The 21,139-nt window shown below is 45.3% G+C and overlaps 1 protein-coding gene across 1 annotated transcript in view; it reads left to right on the plus strand.

Moving 5' to 3' along the window:
- The window catches only part of NIBAN2 (niban apoptosis regulator 2), a 50,586-nt gene extending 29,595 nt beyond the window's left edge, over positions 1–20,991 (plus strand). The window contains exons 5-14 of the mRNA XM_087914649.1: positions 910–1,077; positions 6,832–6,947; positions 8,062–8,166; positions 11,360–11,522; positions 12,743–12,930; positions 13,216–13,371; positions 14,838–14,954; positions 15,684–15,791; positions 16,928–17,039; positions 17,721–20,991. Of these exons, the coding sequence (XP_087770775.1) occupies positions 910–1,077; positions 6,832–6,947; positions 8,062–8,166; positions 11,360–11,522; positions 12,743–12,930; positions 13,216–13,371; positions 14,838–14,954; positions 15,684–15,791; positions 16,928–17,039; positions 17,721–18,445 (1,958 nt within the window). The 3' untranslated portion in view covers positions 18,446–20,991. The remainder of the gene's footprint in view (positions 1–909; positions 1,078–6,831; positions 6,948–8,061; positions 8,167–11,359; positions 11,523–12,742; positions 12,931–13,215; positions 13,372–14,837; positions 14,955–15,683; positions 15,792–16,927; positions 17,040–17,720) is intronic.
- The last annotated feature ends 148 nt before the right edge of the window (positions 20,992–21,139 follow it).

Raw genomic sequence — 21,139 nt, forward strand, 5'->3', positions numbered from 1 at the left:
CAAATTATTAATACACCCATTTTTATATAATGAGATAAAATAATTAGAGGGAAGATTAGAAATTGAATAATGGAATTATTATGTATGTTTAAACGTTGCGATTGGCATTAGAATAATATTTTAAAACATTGAATAATTAAATAATGAAAGGGTATAATTTAATACAAATATGTGTATTTACATTAGAATTACATAAGTTTGAGAAATGCAACAGATACGATTAATGTTATTATTCTTACTTGCACCAAAATATATGATACCCAGGTGCCACGCTGTCCACGCATTGATGTGTATATGTAGAATAACATACAATAAACTTGGAAAAAGGGGGGACGATGGGGTGCTCTTCTTCTTCTAATAGATCCCACCATTTTTTCTGGGTTACACCCTTGTCCACGGCTTCTGTGGCTAGTCCTTTTGCAGGGGTCTGTGGACAAGCAACGGGCCGTGGCATGCCAGAAACTGAGCCACTCAAACAAGCAAAGCCCCATCTGTGAAATGCAGGCAGCACACACAAAACCATGCACCCTCCAGTCCACAGAAAAAAACCCTCTCTGTGGGACTGGGGAACAGTTGTAGGCCACTGTTCCACTGAAATACAGCAGGACTTGGCATCCCCGTGACCTCTGCATGAGAAACATTTGGTAGAAAGAGGCTCCTGCCTTGTTAGAGTCCTGGATCCTGCCAGATGTGCTTGCTTCTTGCTCTTTGCTCCCGAGTCTCTGGGGAAATTACCATTGGTGTTCAGTCTGGAATCCCCATCTGGCTCACACATGTGCTTCGACTGCACCAAACAGGAATGTCCGGATCTCCTGTTGCAAGCATCACGCTCGGGTTTTGCTGTGCTCAAGTGGTGGCCGGGTTGCTCATTGCGTGTCCATGTCATTGTTGTCATTGTTTTCCCTTCAGGTTCTCCATCCAAGTCCAGCCACGCGTCCATCGTCAAGTGTCCCACCCAATTCCCCATCATTCTTTGGCATCCTTACGCCTGCCATTACTACTTCTGCGTGATGACCGGCAAGGAGCAGGAGAAGTGGCAGGCCATTTTTCAAGATTGTGTGCGCCACTGCAACAACGGTATGTTCGACGGGGCACATTGGCGGGTGGGTGTCCTCTTCCTCCTCTCTTTGAAGGATGTGCCTCCATATAGACCATCTTTGCTTTTGCAAATCTGACTGGGTGACCGTAAGGAAAGACCCCACCCTCTGATTCAACATGTAAGGAGAACTTGAGTTTTTGAGCAGTTTATATTCTGATCGTTTCTTAGATTGGATGGCTTTTTTCCCAGAGACAGAAGGAAAGTTCTGCTCCTGTTAGTGTTTTGCCACCTGAGAGAAAAAAGGTCAACGTAAAGTCTATAGGTGGCTCATAGGTCAGTTCCTATCGGACATAGGATAAAAGCTACAAGAGCCACAGTGGCGCAGTGGTTAGAATGCAGTATTGTAGGCTAACTCTGCCCACTGCCAGCACTTCGATCCTGACCGGCTCAAGATCGACTCAGCCTTCCCTCCTTCCGAGGTGGGTCAAATCAGGACCCAGATTGTTGGGGGCAAGAAGCTGACTCTGTAAACCACTTAGAGAGGGATGTAAAGCACTGGGAAGCGGTATATAAGTCTAAGGGCTATTGCTTCCTTCCTTCCCTCTGTTCCTTCTTTCTCTCCCTCCCTTTTCTTCTTCCTTCCTTCCTTCCTTCCTTCCTTCCTTCCTTCCGTCCTTCCATCCTTCCTTTCTTTCCATGGTGGTGCAGTGGTTAGGATGCAGTATTGCTAGCTGACTCTGTTCACTGCCAGGAGTTTGATCCTGACTGGCTCAAGGTTGACTCAGCCTTCCCTCCTTCCGAGGTGGGTAAAATGAGGAGCCAGATTGTTGGGGGCAACAGGCTGATTCTGTAAACCGCTTAGAGAGGGCTGTAAAAGCTCTGTGAAGTGGTATATAAGTCTGAGTGCTATTGCTACAGTAGCCCCAAATTACTGAGGTGGATTTTCAAGCCGTTTGAAGAAGGAAGTCTAAAAATAGGAACGGCCACAAAAGAGTCTCCCTTTGGTGTAATTAGAATTGATGGCTGGATCAAACCTTTGTAATTCCAGAAGGAAAACTGAACCTCCATCCTTGGGCGGGGTGGGGTGGGGGGTTGGTTTGCTGTTTCCATATCCTGTTTATAAACTGTTCCAGAACCATTCACTCCGCATGAGATGCCTCCTCCGTCTGTCAACTCCAAATATGACCTTGGGCTTGCCTGGTTGATCTTCTCATTGCTTTATTGCACGTCAACCTGGATTGTGGAGGAAGGCAGAGTAATGAATGCAGAGAGTTTTAGTTTCTCACCTCCGCCCTGCAACCCATTTGATGCCTTGCCGTTCTCTACAGCTAGCGTCTCTCCTGCTTTCCTTCTCTCTTGTGCTTCATCCGTCAGGGATTATCACATTTGACAGAATAACAGAGATGGAAGGGACCTTGGAGGTCTTCTAGTCCAACCCCCTGCTCAAGCAGGAAACCTTTTAAAATTTGAGGCAAGTGGCTGTCCAGTCTCTCCTTGAAAGCCTCCAGTGTTGGTGTATTCACAACTTCTGGAGGCAAGTGGTTCCACTGGCTAATTGTTCTCACTGTCAGGAAGTTCCTCCTTAGTTCCAGGTTGCTTCTCTCCTTGATGAGTTTCCATCTGTGGTGCTTTTGAGCCCCTCTTCTTTGTGGCAGCTCTTCAGATACTAGAACACTGCTTTCATGTCATCCCTAGTCCTTCCTTTCAGGAGACTAGACAGACCCAATTTGAAGGACATTCTTGAACCATGGATGCCTTTAGATCCCAGGAAGAACAAACATGGAAACTCCTGAAAAGTTCTCAGGTTCTGGTTCCTCTCTCATAACTTCCAGTATATTGGTATTGTTCCTTGACAAGGGACAAAGGACAGTTTTTGACAAGTTCAGAATAATAGCAGAAGAGCCCATAGCATTTCAGACAAGTGGTTGTCCAATCTCTTCTTCAAAACCTCCGTTGATGGAGCACTCACCAATAAATGTGCCCACCAATAGAGAAACATTAATTAGAACATAGAATCATAGATTTGGAAGGGACCTTGGAGGCCTTCTAGTCCAACCCCCTGCTCAAGCAAGAGACCCTACACCATTCTGGACAAATGGTTGTCCAATCTTTTCTTGAAAGCCTTCAGTGATGGAGCACCCAGAACCTCTGGAGATAAGCCATTCCGGTGAGTAATTGTTCTCCCCGTCAGGAAATTCCTCCTTAAGTTTTAGGTTGCTTCTCTCCTTGATTGCTTTCCATCCATTGCTTCTTGTCCTGCCTTCAGGAGCCTCCTCTCAAGGTGCCTGGACTCCACTTTGCAGGCTGGGAACCTGGCCCTGCCCAGGGTGAAGAGCTGTGTTGTTGGCAGATGGTGGCATTTTGCATCCGATGAGCTCCACCCATCCTGCTCGGCTTGGCAGGTTTCCCACACTAGGGGCCCTTCTGGAATGCACTGTGCAGGAGGAAAAACTTCTAAAAACAGCTCTGCCAGTAAGAAGCGATCCGTCCTTCTCCTCGCTGGCTCCTCAAGCAGAACTTCCCTCTGAAATGTGCAGACTGGACAGAACCTGTCCACCCGGCTCACAATAGCTGCCCTGTTCTCCTCCCTCCCTCCCTCCCTCCCTGCCCCCCAACCTCCCTCTGGAATTTGGGAGAGGTAAAATTTGGTCTTGGCGAAGATTCTGGAGAGTCCCTCGGACTGCGAGGAGATCCAATCAGTTGATCCTAAAGGAAACCAACCCTGACTGTTCCTTTGGAAGGACAGAGACTGAAGCTTGAAGCTGAACTACTTTGGCCCCCGAACGAGAAGAGAGCGATCCTGGGGAAAGACCCTGATGCTGGGAAGGAGGGAAGGAATAACAGAAGGACAGAGTTGGAAGGGACCTTGGAGCCCAGCAGGAAGCCTCCACCATTCCAGACCAATGGCTGTCCAAGCTCTCCTTAAAGGCTCCCTGTGATGGAGCAACCACAACTTCTGGGCCTAAGCCATTCCACGGATTAATTGATCTGGGATCCTAAGCTAACAAGAGTTGGGAAGGGTCCTTGGAGGTCTTGCAGTCCAACTCCAGCTCAAGCAGAAGACCTTATACCATCCTGTCCAATCTCTTCTTAAAAACCTCCAGTGTAGGAGCTCCCCCCCGCCCAAAAAAAAAACAAAAAAACTTCTGGAGTCAAGTCGTTCCCCCGGTTACTTGTTTTCACTGTCAGGAAATTTCTCCTTTCGTTCCAGGAGATGCGAGGAGAGGGAAGATTCTGTGCGAAAATTCGCCTTTCCTGCAGAGGAAATCCGAAGGAAGGCAGCCAGGTGTCTTCCTCTTCCTCTAAGTGCCATGTGCTCTCTCTCTCTCTCTCTCTCTCTCTCTCTCTCTCTCTCTCTCTCTCTCTCTCTCTCTCCCCCTCCCTCTGTGTGTGTGTGTGTCCTGTTGCACACTCAAGGCGGCAGAGAGTCTGCGCACAAGCTTCCCAAACAGCCAGCAGCATTCGGAGTCTCGTCGGAGATCAGCCACATGGGGTTTCATTTCCTGAGCTGGGCTGCCTCCCCTGGTGTCTCTACCCTCCTTTCACGGAGGTACAATCCATGCATCCTGTAGAGCCAAGGAGGAGGGGGGGAATATGTTTTGATGCTCTGAGCATCTGGGATTCTCCTTGTAGTCCCCACCCCCCTTTTCAGGTCCGTTGTGTCTCTTGCTGGGGTGATTAACAGAGCTACGAAAGACCAAGAGGATTTATGAGGCTGTCTCAGCCACAGCCTCTCTTCCCACGCTTCCCTTTCTCCTTCGGCTGGGCTGGGCCTTCTTGCTTGCTGTCAACGGGGTATTTTATAGCAGCATTTGAAAGTGGCTGCTTGCTGTATTTATCCCTGGTTTTGTTCTTTTGGGTTCCCTGCTGATGCTTTGCGGCATCACTCTGCTTCCTGCTCCTGCAGTGTTGGATGTCCTTCAATGGTTTCAACCGCCTTTAGGAGGAAGGAGTATGGGAAGGGAGAGGGAAGGAAGGAAATGGAGAAAGCAAACAAAGGAAGGAAGAGAAAGAAAAGAAAGACAGAAAGAAAGAAAGGAGGGAGGGAGGGAAAGAAAGGAGAAAGAAAAGAGGGAAGGAAGGAAGAAGTGAGAAGAGGGAAAAAAAGAAAGAAAAAAGAGGCAAGAGGAAGGAGAGAGGAAGGAAGGAAAAGGAAGGAAGGAAGGTGGAAGAAAAGGGAAGAAAGGTAGAGAAAGAAAGAAAGGAGGAGAAAGGAAGGAAAAGAAAGAGGAAGGAAGGAAGAAAAAAGGAAGGGAAAGAGAGAAAGAAAGGAGAAGAAGTGAAGAGAAGAGAGATTGGGTCAAAGGAGCCACCCACCCATTTCTCCATTGCCTCTCCACATCCCCAGTCTTTTTCCCTGAATGACTAAGAAGGAATCCCAGACATGTCGATGGGAAACCCTGGTCAAGGCAACCCCTTCCTTCTTTCCTTCTTTCCTGCGTGGGAGTCAATTTTGCAAAGCTTGAAGCAGAGCAACGATGCCGCCTCTCTGATTCATCCCCCCAGCATCATCCTTAGTCACTTTCTCTCACTTGTTCTTCCCCCAGCTTGGATGGAAATCTCTTTCCTTTTTTTCCCCTTTTCTTTCCCCGCTGTGATTTACTTCTGCCAGATTCAAGGTCCGAGGGGCATTTCTCTTGGGAATGTAGGTGCCACGAAAGCGTGACCTCAACCCCGGGGCTTTCTCCTTCTCTTCAGTTGTGGCAACCTACACAGTTAACACCCAAACAGCTAAAGACGGATGCAATTAGGTTCCGAAGACCGTTACAGATGGACAGTGCGGTGAAGAAATTAAGAGGAAGAGGACAACGATAAGCTGAGACAAGATTATGAAGGCTTTTCCCTCACAGCTATAAAGATCAAAATATAAAGCACGGTGTTTGTCAGGAGGAACCTACCGTTGTAAAATTTCTCTTGAATAAAAGAAAGAGAGAAAGAAAAGACAGGTGTCTGGAAGATAAAAATTCAAACCTAGCCATTTGGGAAAAGATTTTAACACTTGATTCTAGGTAATTCAGGATGAGTGAGCTAAGATTTATGCTGCTCTCCTCTCCCCTCCTCTCCCTTCCTCCTTATTCTTCTAATTCTTTTCTTCTGCCCTCCTCCTTTCTCCTTCCTTCTTCTTCCTCCTCCTTATTTTAATTATTTTCTTCTGTCCTCCTCTTCCTTCCTTCCTTCTTCTCATTCTCATTTTTCTCTTCTTCTGCCCTCTTCCTCCTCTCCTCTTCCTCCGTTCTTCCTTCTTTTCCTTCTTACTCTTCTTTTTTTATTTTTTTAAAAATATTTTATTTTAAAAAAACAAAAATGCAAATCTCTATTCACATTAACAGTGTTCATGTTGTTATTAATACATACCTCTCCTTTTATATGTAAACATCAACTCTTATTTTTATCCTCCACCCATTTGTACCACCTATCACAAACCGCATAGTCCTTCTTACTCTTCTAATTCTTCTCTTCTACCCTCCTTCCTTCTCCTTCTTTTCTTCTTCCGCCCTCCCCCTCCTCCCCCTCCCCTTCCTCCTCATCCTTTCTTCCTTCTTCTCATTCTTATTTTTCTAATTCTTCTCATCCTTTGCCCTTTTCCTCTTCCTCCTCCTCCTCCTCCTCCACCATTTCAGGTATCGAGGGAGAGGTGGCTTTGTTATTTGAGGGTGATCGCTGGACCCAAATCTTCCCAGCTGTGTCTGAATTCATCGCATGGGGTCCCCAGTCCACTGAATTCTTTTCTTAGGAGTCTCAAAGGCAGATGAAATGATTTTAGCCACCTGTTTCTGCTTCGCTTTTCCCAGGAATTCCAGAAGAGTCCAAAGTCGAGGCTTCTGCATTCACCGACGCTGTGCGGATGTACCGCCAGTCAAAGGAGCAATACGGCACCTGGGACATGCTTTGTGGCAACGAAGCCCAGGTGAGTTGTGACTTTGGAAAGCCTTAGCGCTGAGTTTCAGGGTGGTTGGGATGAGCTAGTTGGCTTCTGAAGCCCCCTTGGCAACCCTCCTCTGCAATTTTGAATAGTTTTAAATAATTAGGAAAAGGAAGCTTGGATTGATTAACTGCTGGCCAATTTTCCTGGTGCTGTTGGAACGTTTGAGGAGACAAGAGAGTGTTTGGCAGTTTGGTGCCTTTGGCTGTTGGATGACTTGAGTGGAAGTTGTTAGCAAGAGACTTGTGGGTTGAGACTTGCCATCTCTCTCATCCCACCCTGTTTATTGTATTGCACACCCACACTCGAGGCTCGGTTGAGGCATAGGCAAAAGTCTTCCATGGGAAACTATAGTAGTGTCGTCCCCAGGGAAGTAGGGAAAAGCAGTCCTTTGGCACTGCAAGGGAGGGAGGGAGGGAAGGGAAGAGAATGGGAATGAAAGGAAAGAAGGAGATGGGAGTGAGAGGAAGGAAGGTGATGGAAATGAGAGGAGGGAGGGAGGTGGGGAAGGAAGGAAGGAGATGGAAATGAAAGGAAAAGGAGGTGGAAATGGAGGGAGAGAGATGGGAATGAGAGGAAGGAAAGAAAGGAAGGGAGAGAGGGAGGGAGGGGAATGGGAATGAAAGGAAGGAAGGTGATGGAAATGAGAGGAAGGAGGCAGGTAGGTGGGAATGGAAGGAAAAAGAGGGAAGGAGATGGAAAGGAAAGGAAAGGAAAGAAGGAGGTGGGAAAGGAAGGAAGAGAGGGAGATGGGAATGAGAGGAAAGAAGGAATTGGGAAAAGGGAGGGAGGACATGGAGGAAGGGAGAGGGTGGGGAAGGAAGGAAGGAAGGAAGGAAGGAAGGAAGGAAGGAAGGAAGGAAGGAAGGAAGGAAGGAAGGAAGGAAGGAAGGAGAGGGGAAGTAGGGGAGAGGAAAGGAGAACACTTGCCTTGTGGGCCTTCAGCATTTCATTTCCCAGATTTGACTCCTCTTCTACATGAGAAGGTTTGGGACAGAGGGAATGAAATAATAATCCAATGAAGGGGAGAGTTGCCTATGAAAGAGCAGCACGTGAGATGTGGTTGTGACTGACAGGCTGTGATTCTTTTGTTGTCTAGATCTTGAGCAACCTGGTGATGGAGGAGCTTCTGCCTGAGGTGAAGAATACGATTGGGCCCCGGCTGAAGGGCAAAGAACAAGAGAGACAACGGGCATGGATTCAGGTAGCAACCAACTTGCGTTGGAAGAACCTTGGGGAACTCACTGCTAAAAGGTGCAGTGGAGGAGGAGATTAGGTAGAGATGATGATAGATGATAGATAGATAGATAGATAGATAGATAGATAGATAGATAGATAGATAGATAGATAGATAATAGGTAGGTAGGTAGGTAGGTAGGTAGGTAGGTATAGATGAAAAGGAGGAGAAAGAAGGAGAAGGTAGAGAAGGAAGAGGAGATAGATAAGAAGGAGAAAGGGGAGAAGGAGGAAAAGATAGATAATGAGAATGAGAAAGAGGAGAAGGAGAAGATGAAGCAGGAGGAGGAGATAAGGAGAAAGGGGGAAGATAGAGAAGGAGGAGAAAAATAAGGAAAAGGGGAAGAAAAAAGAAAAGGAGAAGATAGAGAAGGAGAAGATTGGTAAGGAGACAGAGAAGGAGAACGAGAAAGAGAAGAAAAAGATGATTGATACGGAGGAGGAGATGGAGAAAGAGAAGGAGAAAGGGGAGAAGGGGGAAGATAGAGAAGAAAAAGGGAATGGATAAAGAAAAGGAGGAGACGATAGATAAGGAAAAGGAGAATTAGAGAAGAAGAAAATAGATAAGAAAAGGGAGAAGGACAAAGAGGAAAAGGAGGCGGGAGAAGAGGTTGATTCTAGTATGGAAATGAGTATTTGTTCTTAAGAAAGGGAAACTGTAAACAGTTCATGTCCTAAAGCTTCTAACGCTGCACCCAAACATCTCTCCTTCGGCCTCTTCCAGGTGCCCACAGTATGATGATTGGAGACATTTGGTGCCTGCCACTTGGTTTGGGTGTTCTCCCCTCCCATAGGATTTTTTTTCTCTTAAAGTTCATTTGCACTTTTGCAAACCTTGGAGTTAGGCCAAGCCCGGGGAAAATCTCCCTCTTTGTGTCCAGCCGCTGACATTTTCACATTGGCAGAATTGTGGGAATCCGGGGCTTCCCATGTGCTGTTTGCCAGAGGCTGATGACTCTGCTTTCAATATTAATTTGAATGATGTCAGTTGCATGAAATATGCTTGAGATAAGTTACCGCTATTGTTTATTACAATTTACAAACATATCGTTGGAATAATAAACTGAAAACGTTTATTGTTCTGGTCTCTTCCTCAACATTCAGTAAACCCAACCTCATTGCTTTGCATTCCATTTATAAGTGGCTAGTCCTCTTGGCTGCAAAAGTGAGCTCACCATCATGGGCTGGGCCAACTCAGGCAGGAGGGCTGCGAATTCCAGAAGCAGAGAGTCATCTGGGAGGAAGGTGTAGCTTTGCTGAACTAGCAGGAAATCTCTTCCACCCTGGAAATATCATGGTGTAGAAACCTTGATCCCACATTGGTTGGCTCTCATTTCAATTTTTAATGTGACTTTTTTGGATGGATGGATAGACAGATGATAGAGATAGATTGATTACTAAATGGATGGATGGACAGACATGATAGAGATTGATAGAAGAAGGATGGATGGAGAGGGGGTGGGTGTGTAAATGGATGGATGGATGGACGGATGATAGAGATAGATTTATAGACGGATGAAGGATGAATGGGTGGCTGGGTGGGCAGATAGATGTTAGAGCTAGATGGACAGATGGGTGGGGGGATGGATGGATAGGTAGATAGGTGGACAGACAGACAGATACACAGATGCAAAGATAGTTATTTGCAGACTGATGTTTTTTTTACTTGGTAAAACAAGGAGTCTCCGTTTTTAATTTTGTTTATGTGTGGGTGTCATTAGGCATGACCTCATTTCGGCATAAAAATTCTTCTTCTTTTTCCCTCCCTGCCTTTTCAAAAAACAAAAAACCTGCTCCGGCACACCTTTATATATTTATTTGATCAATATCTGGGCTGCCGGCCAGGTACAAAACTAAAATAAAACCCAACCTTCCAGCCGTTTCCCTACTGGAACACCTTGAGGTCTAAATAGCATTGTCAAAGTAATGTCTCTGAAAATATGATAAGGTGATGATCAAAAGTGAGAAACAGGCTTGGTGGGTTTCAATTTATAGCTATAGAGTGCCCAGTCTCCATCTATGTTTAGCTTTTAAGTTCACAGGGAGATAATTCTGTCTCAAAATGTCAGGCCTTTTGGGGGGGGGGAATTAAAAGTATTCCTTAAAATGATAAATATTGCCATGTGAGCCATTGTAAAAATTGCCAACACAGAAACCTACTTTTAAAATACTCCACTCTCGGTGTTTGCTCGATTAATGCATTGTAGCTTTGTCTTCCAGGACACCGATATCTCTCAGTTGATGAAAGAAACCCTGTCTTTTTACAAACTTCCCCATTTCCTTGCCCAGGACTTCTTCCCATAATATACAGTATACTGTACATATTTCTAGATTATATGCCAAGGCTGTCTGTGGGTGGGTGGATCCAGCAGGAATGCCAAGAAAAGCAAAGACTTTTGGGTTGGCTTGCCTGGAAAATTTAACTTGTTCTTAATGTCAGTGTTTCTACGAAAACTGATGTTTGCTTGAAACTTTAGAAAGCAGAGAAGATGAAAAGGTTAGCAGACCTGATGTGTACAACTCACAATTCCAGCATGCCTAGAGTGATCTTCCTTCCTTCCTTCCTTCCTTCCTTCCTTTCTTCCTTCCTTCCTTCTTTCCTTCCTTCCTTCCTTTCTCCTATAACTCTTCCTTTCTTCCTTCTTCAAGATGTCCAAATTATGAGAAAGAGTTGCCCCAAATATTAACTATTCCTGTCTCCTTCCTTTCTTCTCTTATTCATATCTCCTTCCTTCCTTCCTTCTTCTCTCATTTATGTCTGTCTCCTTTCTTCCTTCCCTCCCTTCCTTCCCTCCCTCCCTCCTTCCCTCCCTCCCTCCTTCCTTCCTTCCTTCCTTCCTTCCTTCCTTCCTTCCTTCCTTCCTTCCTTCCTTCCTTCCTTCCTTCCTATCTTTTTATAAACTCTTTGGCTTATTCCAGGTTGAAGAACAGAACTGCCTTTCTATAAAATAAATATAAACATGGAATGTACAGTTCATAACAAGTCTTCATTTATTTGTATTTATTTTTTCTGATCTTTCGTCATTTTGGTTTGTTCATTGCATTCTCCATTGTGCTTTGCTTAGATTGCCCTCTCCCAAAAAAAGAGTCATAAAGTTCTCTGTTTGAGTTGGCCGATCTAATTTTTTTTTTACAACCCTCAATTGTTCCCTTTTTGGTAGATCTCAGACGCCGTGTACCGGATGGTGTGCGACCAGGTGACAGCCCATTATGATTCCTTAGTAGCAAAATGTGAGCTTCAGATCCCTGAAATGAAGAGCATTATCCGGACAGATATGGATCAGATCATCCAGTCCAAGGAACATCTCGCCAACAAAATCCGGGGTCAGTTGTTGCACTGAATTTTGACAGCTAAATGTGGATTTTTCTTCTGTGTAATCTCTACACCCAGTTGACTTTCTTGGATAATTCCGGACTCAGGAATAATATTATGTCACCCCAGTACAAAAAAGATGCAGGGACTCTAGAAAGAGGGCAGAGAAGAGCAACAAAGTTGATTAGGGGACTGGAGACTAAAACATATGAAGAACGGTTGCAGGAACTGGGTACATCTAGTTTAGGGATGGTGGCTCACTGATCAGAAAGATCAGCAGTTTGGCGGTTCAAATCCCTAGCGCCGCCTAGCGGAGCGAGCTCTCGTTCCTTATCCCAGCTTCTGCCAACCTAGCAGTTCAAAAGCACATTAAAAATGCAAGTAGAAAAATAGAGACCCCTTTGATAGGAAGGTAACTGCGTTCCATGCGCCTTCAAAGGCGTTTAGTCATGCCAGCCACCTGACCACGGAGGCGTCTTCGGGCAGCGCTGGCTCTTCGGCTTAGAAATGGAAGTGAGCACCGCCCCCTAGAGCCAGAAACGACTAGGACGCATGTGCAAGGGGAACCTTTATCTTTACCTTTAGTTTAGTGAAAAGGAGGACCAAGGGAAGACGTGATAGCCGTCTTCCAATACTTGAAGGGCTGCCACAAAAGAGAGGTAGATAACATTCTGGTAGAGAGGAGTTCCCTGGGGATGGGCTCCAACCTGAGTCCAAAAGCTTGGAAGACAAAAGCCTCTGGTCCCAGTGATCAACCTAGATTGGATCCTGCAACATTATCCCGGGACACATAGATTTGCCTTCGTTCATGAGGAAGATAAAGCTATTTTTTTAAGCACCAGTAGGCAAGAGAAGAAACAATGGGTGGAAACTAATCAATGAGAGAATGGTCCTCACTGTTAGGAATTTCCTTCTTCATTCTAGGTTGAAGACCTAAGAATTGAGCCACAGAACAGTCAGGCCTGTGGGTCCTCCAGAAGTTGTTGAACTACATCTCCCAAAGTTGCCTATCACTGCCCAAACTAGGTCCATTGGGAGTGGCTTCTTGAAAGTCTTGAGCATTGTTAGATATTCAAAAACACCTGGAGAATTACAGGTTCCTCATATCTATTTTACTGGATGGAGATCCACCACCGTTTTAATTCTCTTGAGCTGTCTGGATTGGGCTTGTTAGCTTTTCTAAATAAAAATTATTTTGGGTCTTAGTTGTCCTTCTACTATTCTCCTCCAGCCTCCGTCTTCTCCAAAGCTGAGGTCTGTGTCCGGAATCATGTCCAACCCTACATCAGTTCCATCTTGGAAGCCCTGATGATTCCTACTAGCCAGGGCTTTACTGAAGTTCGGGAAGTCTTTTTCAAGGATGTCACTGACATGAACATGAATATTGTCAATGAAGGAGGGATGGAGAAGCTGGGAGAGGTAAGACAAATGTTGATGGGAACAGGAATGAGCGGATGGAACCATTCTTTTGGGTGGCAAAAAGTTGAGAGCCTGGACAATAATATATTGGAGGGAGAGTTGATCAAAATCGTGTTAAGAGGTCTCTCCCTCCCTCTCTTTGCATTTTTTGAAGGTCTCAAATGTAGGGATTTATGTAGAGGAATCCTTAAAAAAAGACCGTATTGCCCTTAGCAAGAAAGATGTTGAGGTCTATGTTTGCTCAGATGTTGGACCTTCTAAATAGTTCTTTTCTCCCCCACCCAGTACATGGAGAAACTTTCTCAGCTAGCTTTCCATCCTGTGAAGATGCAGTCCTGCTACGAGAAGATGGACCAGCTGAAGCTGGAAGGTCTCCAACAGAGGTTTGATGTCTCCAGTGCCTCCGTGTTCAAACAGCGTGCCCAAATCCTGATGAGGCAGGTAAGGAGTGTGTCAGGTTTCCAAGCGATGAAATCCATTTAAAAAGAAAAGAGCAAAGCCCATCTTCCAAAGCGATTTCTTTTATTTAGGAAAGCATCAAATTGGCAAAGTCCGTGGTAATTCCGGATCTAACACAATCTGGAATTACCCCATAATATCAGACAGTCAGCTCATTTTCCCACGGGAAGAAGAATCATCTAGCCTAAACAACTGTCCCTATCTCCATGCCTTCCTTCTTAGGAATGTGGCAATCCCGAAATCCTTCCCCCATGACCACCAAATAGAAAGAAAAAGAATATATCCTAAGCCTAACTAAAATGGCTACACATATGTCAATTTGGGCTTGACAGAGTGCTTTACGAAAGAACTCACATATCAACAAATTGGCTCTTACATCTTATGGACAGCTCAGAAGCCATTGCTTATCTCCAGCAACTAAAGACAGATACCTTGGTCAAGAAGCCATCGATGGGAGCCTACAATCCACGAATGTGCCCACCCATCTTTTCAAAATGTCCAAATTATATGAGAGAGTTCAGTTAGCTGCCCCAAATATTATTTTCCTTCCTTCCTTCCTTCCTTCCTTCCTTCCTTCCTTCCTTCCTTCCTTCCTTCCTTCCTTCCTTCCTCCCTCCCTCCCTCCCTTCCTTCCTTCCTCCCTCCCTTCCTTCCTTCCTTGCCAACCAGAGGTAAACTGGCCCTTCCCAGCTTATAAGACAACTGGAGCCCTCTAGTGACCAGGAAAATTTACCAATAATTTCGTCTTTCTTCTTGTGCTATATTGGCTTCTAGAAGTCTTTTTTTTCCTCTTTAATGGAAGGGCTTGAACATATTGTACTGCAGTTCTGAAATGCTGATATGGCAGCCTCCCCGTTCCTTTTAGATTTCAGATCTTTATGTTCTTGTTGCCCCCAGAAACAGAAACATGCTCACTTCATCTCCTGAAACTACCAAAACTTCTGATAGCAGAGAATACCAAAGCCGCCTTCAGATTTGCCTCTCTGGCTTACAGCAGGGACAGGCATGTAAGGGTGAAAAGCAGTATATAAGTCTAAGTGCTATTGCTATCGTGACACAGGAAGAAACAGATGGTTCCCTATGAGTGCCATGGATGTTTTCATGCATCTCCGTGTGGGTGGGTGTGTCTCCTTCCTGGCTCCCTTTTCAGCCTCTTGACTATTATTTTGTTGAAGGACAAGGTTTTCCCATCTCTGATCTGTTGGCCCTCTCTGTAATTATCCCTGGTGTTCTAAGCACACTTGGTTCAGTCAACAGGCGTCTGCAGAAAACCAAAATAATGTCATCATGCGAATCCTATCATAAGGTTAAGTCCCAATGATCCAATGCAAGTAACTAAGTAGCAGTGTAATGATTCCCCCACCTTCTACATCCCCACCCCATTCTATGCTACTCACGACTGTTGTTTCTTCTCCTTCTTCCCATCGCTTTCTTGTTTGACACTGTAGCAAATGGATGACACCGTCTATACTTTTGAGACTCTTCTCCATCAGGAGCTGGGGAAGTCGTTGAGCAAAGATGAACTGTGCAAGACAATTCAGCGCATCCTGGAGCGGGTGCTCAAGGTAAGGTCACTAGCCTGCCTCTTGGGTTGGGTTGGGTTGGGTTGGGTTGGGTTGGGTTGGGTTGGGTTGGGTTGGATGGATGGATGGGTAGTTGGATGGGTGGGTGGGTGGTTGATTGGTTGGATGGATGCATAGAGTGGGTGGTTGGATGGGTGGGTAGTTGGATGGATGGATGGATGGTGGTTCCTGGAAGACCCCGAATGAAGCACCATCTTCATTTGGAAACCAGGTGCTGAGACAAAAGCTAATTTTGATTTGGCTTAAAGGGGATTAAAATTACATTCAGCTGACAGTTTACTGGCCAGGTATATATAATAGCATGTCCCTTTACTCCTATTTATAATGGATGATGCATAGTTTGGCATCAATTTCTGAAAGGTCACATCCAAAGCTTTTGAAGGATGGGGGGTGTAGCTCTGGCATTATACCCTGATCTGCCTAATCTTTTGTTTTTGAATGCAAACAGGTAACGCCCTTCTCCTAACCATCTGTTGTACTGCTCCACTTCCCACATGTCTACTCTATTGTTCTTGTTTCTTGCTTTTTCATCCAAATGCTTATGAAAGCTTGAAAAGCAACATAACCCAAAGATTCTTTTTGGGACAAAATACTAGGTGTTCAGCAATGTCAACCTGAGAAAGGAGGCCTGCTCTTTTATTAGCGAAGCTTCCCGTGAACATGATCTGCTTCACAGCCATCATTTGTGATTCTGGTCCATTTTGTCCTCAGAAATACGATTATGACAGCAGCACGGTACGGAAGAAATTTTTTCGAGAAGCTCTGCTGCAGGTCACAGTGCCTTTCCTGCTGAAGAAGTTGGCTCCCACTTGCAAAGGGGTAAGAGTTAGGAATGCTGTTCCCTTCCCACCAAAGGGGTCCCTATTTTTCTACTTGCATTTTTTATGTGCTTTCGAACTGCTCGGTTGGCAGAAGCTGCTGGGACCAGTAATGGGAGCTCACTCCATGACACGGTGCTAGGGATTCAAACCACCAAACTGCCGACCTTTCTAATCGACAAGCTTAGCATCTTAGCCACTGAGCCACTGCATCCCTTCATCCCTTATTTTAGTAGTGTCCAAATGGCCACCCTCAAATTGCTGGCTCTGTAGCTGGTTTGCGTTTACCAGCAAAAGATGCAGAAATCTAACATTCAACCCAAGAGGAAATCTCCCTTCTGGGCTTCTTATTTCATTTGTCTTTAAAAAGAGGGGGGAGATGCTTTTAATTAAAATAAAATTACACGGCAGGCTCACCTGCTTTCAAGCAAAGTCTCAGTGCTGAACATTTATTTTTATTTGTAACAAAGACTTTGTGGCCCATGTTGACTTCAGGGAAGATGTTTTTAACTCCCTGACCACACCTGCCTCTTTCTAAATAGTCGTTTCTCCTTTGGGACAGCCGTTCTGTGAGGACACCTGGATCTTCTCTCCGAATTTGCCATGGAGAGTAGATGGGCTACCACCTAAAATAGTGGATCAGAATAGAGCTGGAAGGGACCTTGTAGGTCTTTTAGTCTAAGCCCCTGCTTAAGCAGGAGACTACATCATTTCAAAGAAGTGGCTGTCCAGTCTCTTCTTGAAAGCCTCCAGGGATGGAACCCCCACAACTTCTGTTCCACCGGTTAATTGTCCTCCCTGTTAGGAAGTTTCTTAATTCCAGGTTGCTTCTCTCCATGATTACTTGCCATCCATTGTTTCTTGTCCTGCCCTCTGGTGCTTTGGAGAATAAGTTAACCCCCTCTTCTTTGTTCTTCATATGGTTTAGTCTCCAGGCCTTTAATCATCTTAGTTAATTTTCTTTGCACTTTTTCCAAAGTCTCAACAACTTTGTTGCAAAGTGATGACCAAAACTGGATGCAGGACTCCAGGTGTAGTCTTACTCTTCTTCTAAGAGCAGATCCTACAGGGTGTATCACTGTGGGCCTTAGGTCCATGATAGCTTCTCAACTGTGATTTTTTTTTCCTTCTCATTAGGACCTCTCAAGATTCCAGGAGCTGATTTTTGAGGATTTTGCCCGCTTCATCCTGGTGGAAAACACGTATGAAGAAGTGGTCCTGCAGTCTGTGATGAAAGATATCATGATGGGTAAGAGACTTTGGTTCGGTTTTGATTGAGTGGGATTGTAACTGACTGGAACCAGGTAGGGAAAGATGCTGTTTGAACATCCTACTGTAGCAGGGGGCATTTTTGTAAATCACCTCTCCAATCTGACACCTTCCAAAGATATTACCCTGAATTCCTATTATTCTAAACTGGGTGGGTGGATGATGGATAGGTGGGCGGTTGAATGGATGGGTGGGTGGGTGGGTGGATGCATGGATGGTGTGTAGTTGGGTGGGTGAGTAGATGGATGGATGATGGGTGAGTGGGTGGGTGAATGGATGGATAGGGGGATGGTTGGATGGATTTATGACAGATGGATGGATGAAATTCTCCCAACCAACATGTTTTTTTGTATGTAAAGGAACAATACCATAGTTCTCTGGAACATTGGTTGGAAAATATTGCCTTAAGTGTTATTTAGCTTAGGATACAGAAGTTTCCATCTGCATTGGTCCCACTGTCAATTGCATGGATTAAAACATTCCAAATATTAGACAACAGCACGTTCTTACAGGGCTGATCTTACATTGTTTGCTCCTGGGATGTGTGTGTGTTTGTGTGTGTGTGTGTGTTTGAATGGAGAACTGGTTCTCTTGCTTGACTTGGGAGAATTGCCTGTCGACATGCTCTTTTCCCCCTTTTTTCTTTACACGCTTACTTCAGCCGTGAAAGAGGCAGCCGTCCAGCGGAAGCACAACCTCTACCGGGACAGCATTGTGATGCATAACAGCGACCCCAACCTACACCTGCTTGGCGAGGGGACACCCATCAACTGGGGGGAGGAGTACAGTGGTGAATCAGACACAGACCCCCTGGATGAGAAGCAGCACCGGGCCAAGCAGGTGGTCTCCATGATACACGTGGATGAAAAGGCTCTGCCTTATGATGAAGTGGAAAGATCGCCAGATGGTTCGGAACCAGAGAAGTCCAACCACTGTCCTAGTCCTCAGACCCAGGACTCCTTGGACGCTGTGAAGGAGGTCCGTATGTTGCTGGTGAAAGAGGTGGAGGTCCCAACTCTGGATGGCAATCAAGCTGAGGAACAATTAAGCAATGGTACTATTACCCAAGAGAGTGGAGGAACCCCGGAGCCCAGCAAAAGGAAGGAGGAAGAGGAGAACTCTCAAGCAGAAGATAGTTCTCCTACTATGGAATCCTCCACAGAGCTCAACAGAGAGAAACAGGAAGCCCCAGAACCTTCTCCAGTTGCCCCCACGCAACCCCTAGCTCCAAATAGAGGAGTCCAAGCAGAATGCCCAGAGCCCAGCAATAAAGAGACAGGCGAGGAAGAGGTCTCTGCCCAAGCCAGCAAGGCAGAAGCAGAGATCCCGCTGGAGAACAGCCACACGGTCACAGACGAAAGCGAAGGGGTGCAAACTCAGTTCTAGATCAGCCTTCCCCTTGGAAGAGGATTCCTCACGGCCAGATAAATGCGTGGGGGGGGGTGTGTGAGACCAGAACTGGGGGACCCTGTGGGATGGGAAGGACAAAGGCAAGTCGATCCAAGACTGGTATAGGAGCATCTCCAACTTTAGATGCGCTTGATTCTTCTGGAGAAGTTCTGCCTTTGGAGGAGGGGGAGGGAAAGCAGGGCAAGTGAGGAACTCCAGAATGCACATTCTACATCTCTTGGGTCTGGGGTGATTTTTCTAGTCTTGAACTGGAGCGTTTCACACACACACACACACACACACACAAGTTCTCCTGACTCAAAGTTGTATTGTTGTATTGGGTGTTCTGGAGAAGGGACTTCATTCATCTTAGATGCTAACACATGCCTGGAGCGTTGAAACACAAAGAGAAGCCATTGGGTTTCTCCATCTTGATCCAGACTGGTACTAATTTGACTTTCTGACCCATAATTTGGTTTGATGGTCCCATCCCTTTGTCTTCTTCCAACTGTTGATGGTAGAAGTCTCTTTCCTGTTAAGGGGTTCTCTTTTCCCCTCACCAGTGTTCACGATTAGGAATGGTTATCTCTTAAATTTATCCTTTTCTGGACCTCCTCTTCCAGATGTGTTTAGCACTAGAATTGCTATGGGAGTTGGTCCAATTGTTGTTCTTCCCCCAGCATCCATCTTGCTAGTTATGTAGAGATGAAGAGCCCTTAGTTTCAGGAGAAAGCAAGTAGGAGCATGCAGACTTTTGGAAGCACGTGGATGTGAGCTAGAGAAAGGGGTGTGTATCATCGAAGGCTTGCTGATTTTGGAACAGACCGGCAAAAGTTGATGGTTATGAGAAGACTGCTATAGGAATTTAAATTATTTCAGTGAGGACTGCTGGCTGAGGACCTTATGTCTTAATTGGTCAGTCAAGGATGTTCCATGAGAACAAGTAACCAGTATATGTCATGCTAATATAGGTTTGTTAAGGAGTTTGTTATCTTGGCCTGTTCAGGCATCCTTGGGTTTACCTGCACAGGTTCTCTGCTGAATTAATGTTTGTTTGTCTGTGTATTTCCCCCCTTTTCCCAGGGAAGCAAAGGAGCAGAATGACCCTAGAAGCCACCAGCAGAGAATCCTACAAAAGGATCCTATAAAGAGAGATCCTATACGCATAAGTCTTCAGCCTAGAGTGAAGCCATCGAGGTTCCAATAATTTTTTTAAAAAAATGCACTTGGTGTGGTGGCAGTAATGATTATCGGGGGACACAAAAGGGAAGATGGGATTTCTTTTAGCTTTGGCAGTTCCTGGACAGTTACGTTTAGCAATTCAGTTGTGTTCTTGCAGGGATGACTGGCATCCTTTCAATAGGAACTCAATCCCTGCTTGCATGACATGGGCAAAAGTGAAAGAATAGGTTGGGGATCAGGAACGTGGCCTTCAGAATCCCACCCTGCCTTTATACACCAAGTCGATTTCCCTCTCCCCTTCCTTCTGAATCTGTGAAGTGGATTGCAAGTTGGAAGCCACGCTGAGCTTCCAACCTCTGGCACTGGAATTACAAGATGCCAATTCCAATCCACGTTTATATACTTATACACACATCCCTACCACTTATCCATCTCTTCATCCATCCCTGGAGGACTTCGGACAATATGGTTGGGCTTGGGATTTTTTTTTTTTTTACCTCCTTGAAGGTCCCACTTTATTCTCGTTTACCGTCAAACTCTTGTCTTGAGAGCATCCCCAAAGTGGTAGTGAGTCAGAACCCTGGCAACATCTGGATGTTTTCTGTTCTGGAAGAGGTGTTGGTTGGATCTTCTCTGCAGTGTTGATAGGGAAGGCCAGCTTCTTCTGTCTTCTGAGAAGGCCACGGTCCTCTTCCAAGTTAGTGGCGAAAGTTTCTGTCTTAAGAATCTCTGCATTGACTGGATTGAGTGATGAATGGGCCTACAAGAACCAATTTCCCCCAGGGCCTTCATCCCTCAAGAAGGAAATGACCTTGTTGGTTTTTCTCCCGTCCTCTGTTTTCATGGATGGGGGAAGCAAAGCTGAGTCAGTTAGGATCTGCTGGCAGAGGATTGCTCTTTTGGGGGGAATTCCACAATCTCAAAAATAAAATAAAAAATGATTGGAATTCAACTTCTAGGAAATTGTGGTGCCAACTGAGGAAGGGGGATGATCTTCAGCGGATCGAGAAATAGGAAGACTCCTTGGAAAACTGCCCGTGATCCAAATGCCTCAACACTGCCCACCTCATCTCGATTTGCTGCTGTAACATTCCAGTTTCACTCTGCCTGTTGTTGTTTTTTAATGTTTGTAGTAATTCCTCTTTGAAATGATTTCAGAGAGTTGAGAAGGAGGGAAAATCTCTTACTTGGATTCTACCATCTTTTAATGCCTTATGGTTGGGAACCAAAGCTTCTTTTTCTCCTCTCTCTCTCCCTCTCTCTCTCTCTCTCTCAACAAAGATAGTATATATTGCAAATCTTATATCAAATGTTTAAGAGAATGTGCTTATATATTAATAAAAAAATTCAGCTTTATTTAATCCTAGTTCACCCCATCTCCTCTTTTATACCACATTTGGCTAAAAGACGGCAGTTTTGCTGCGTTAGTCTCTCTCAATTGGTTTTCAAGGTTACTAAAATGTATGGTGAATCATTTTTCAAGAGATGGAGTTTTTGAACTTGAGGCAG

Source organism: Pseudonaja textilis, chromosome 17 (genome assembly GCF_049901715.1).
Source record: "Pseudonaja textilis isolate UNSWEBS1 chromosome 17, rPseTex1.2, whole genome shotgun sequence".
Classification (NCBI taxonomy): Eukaryota; Metazoa; Chordata; class Lepidosauria; order Squamata; family Elapidae; genus Pseudonaja; species Pseudonaja textilis.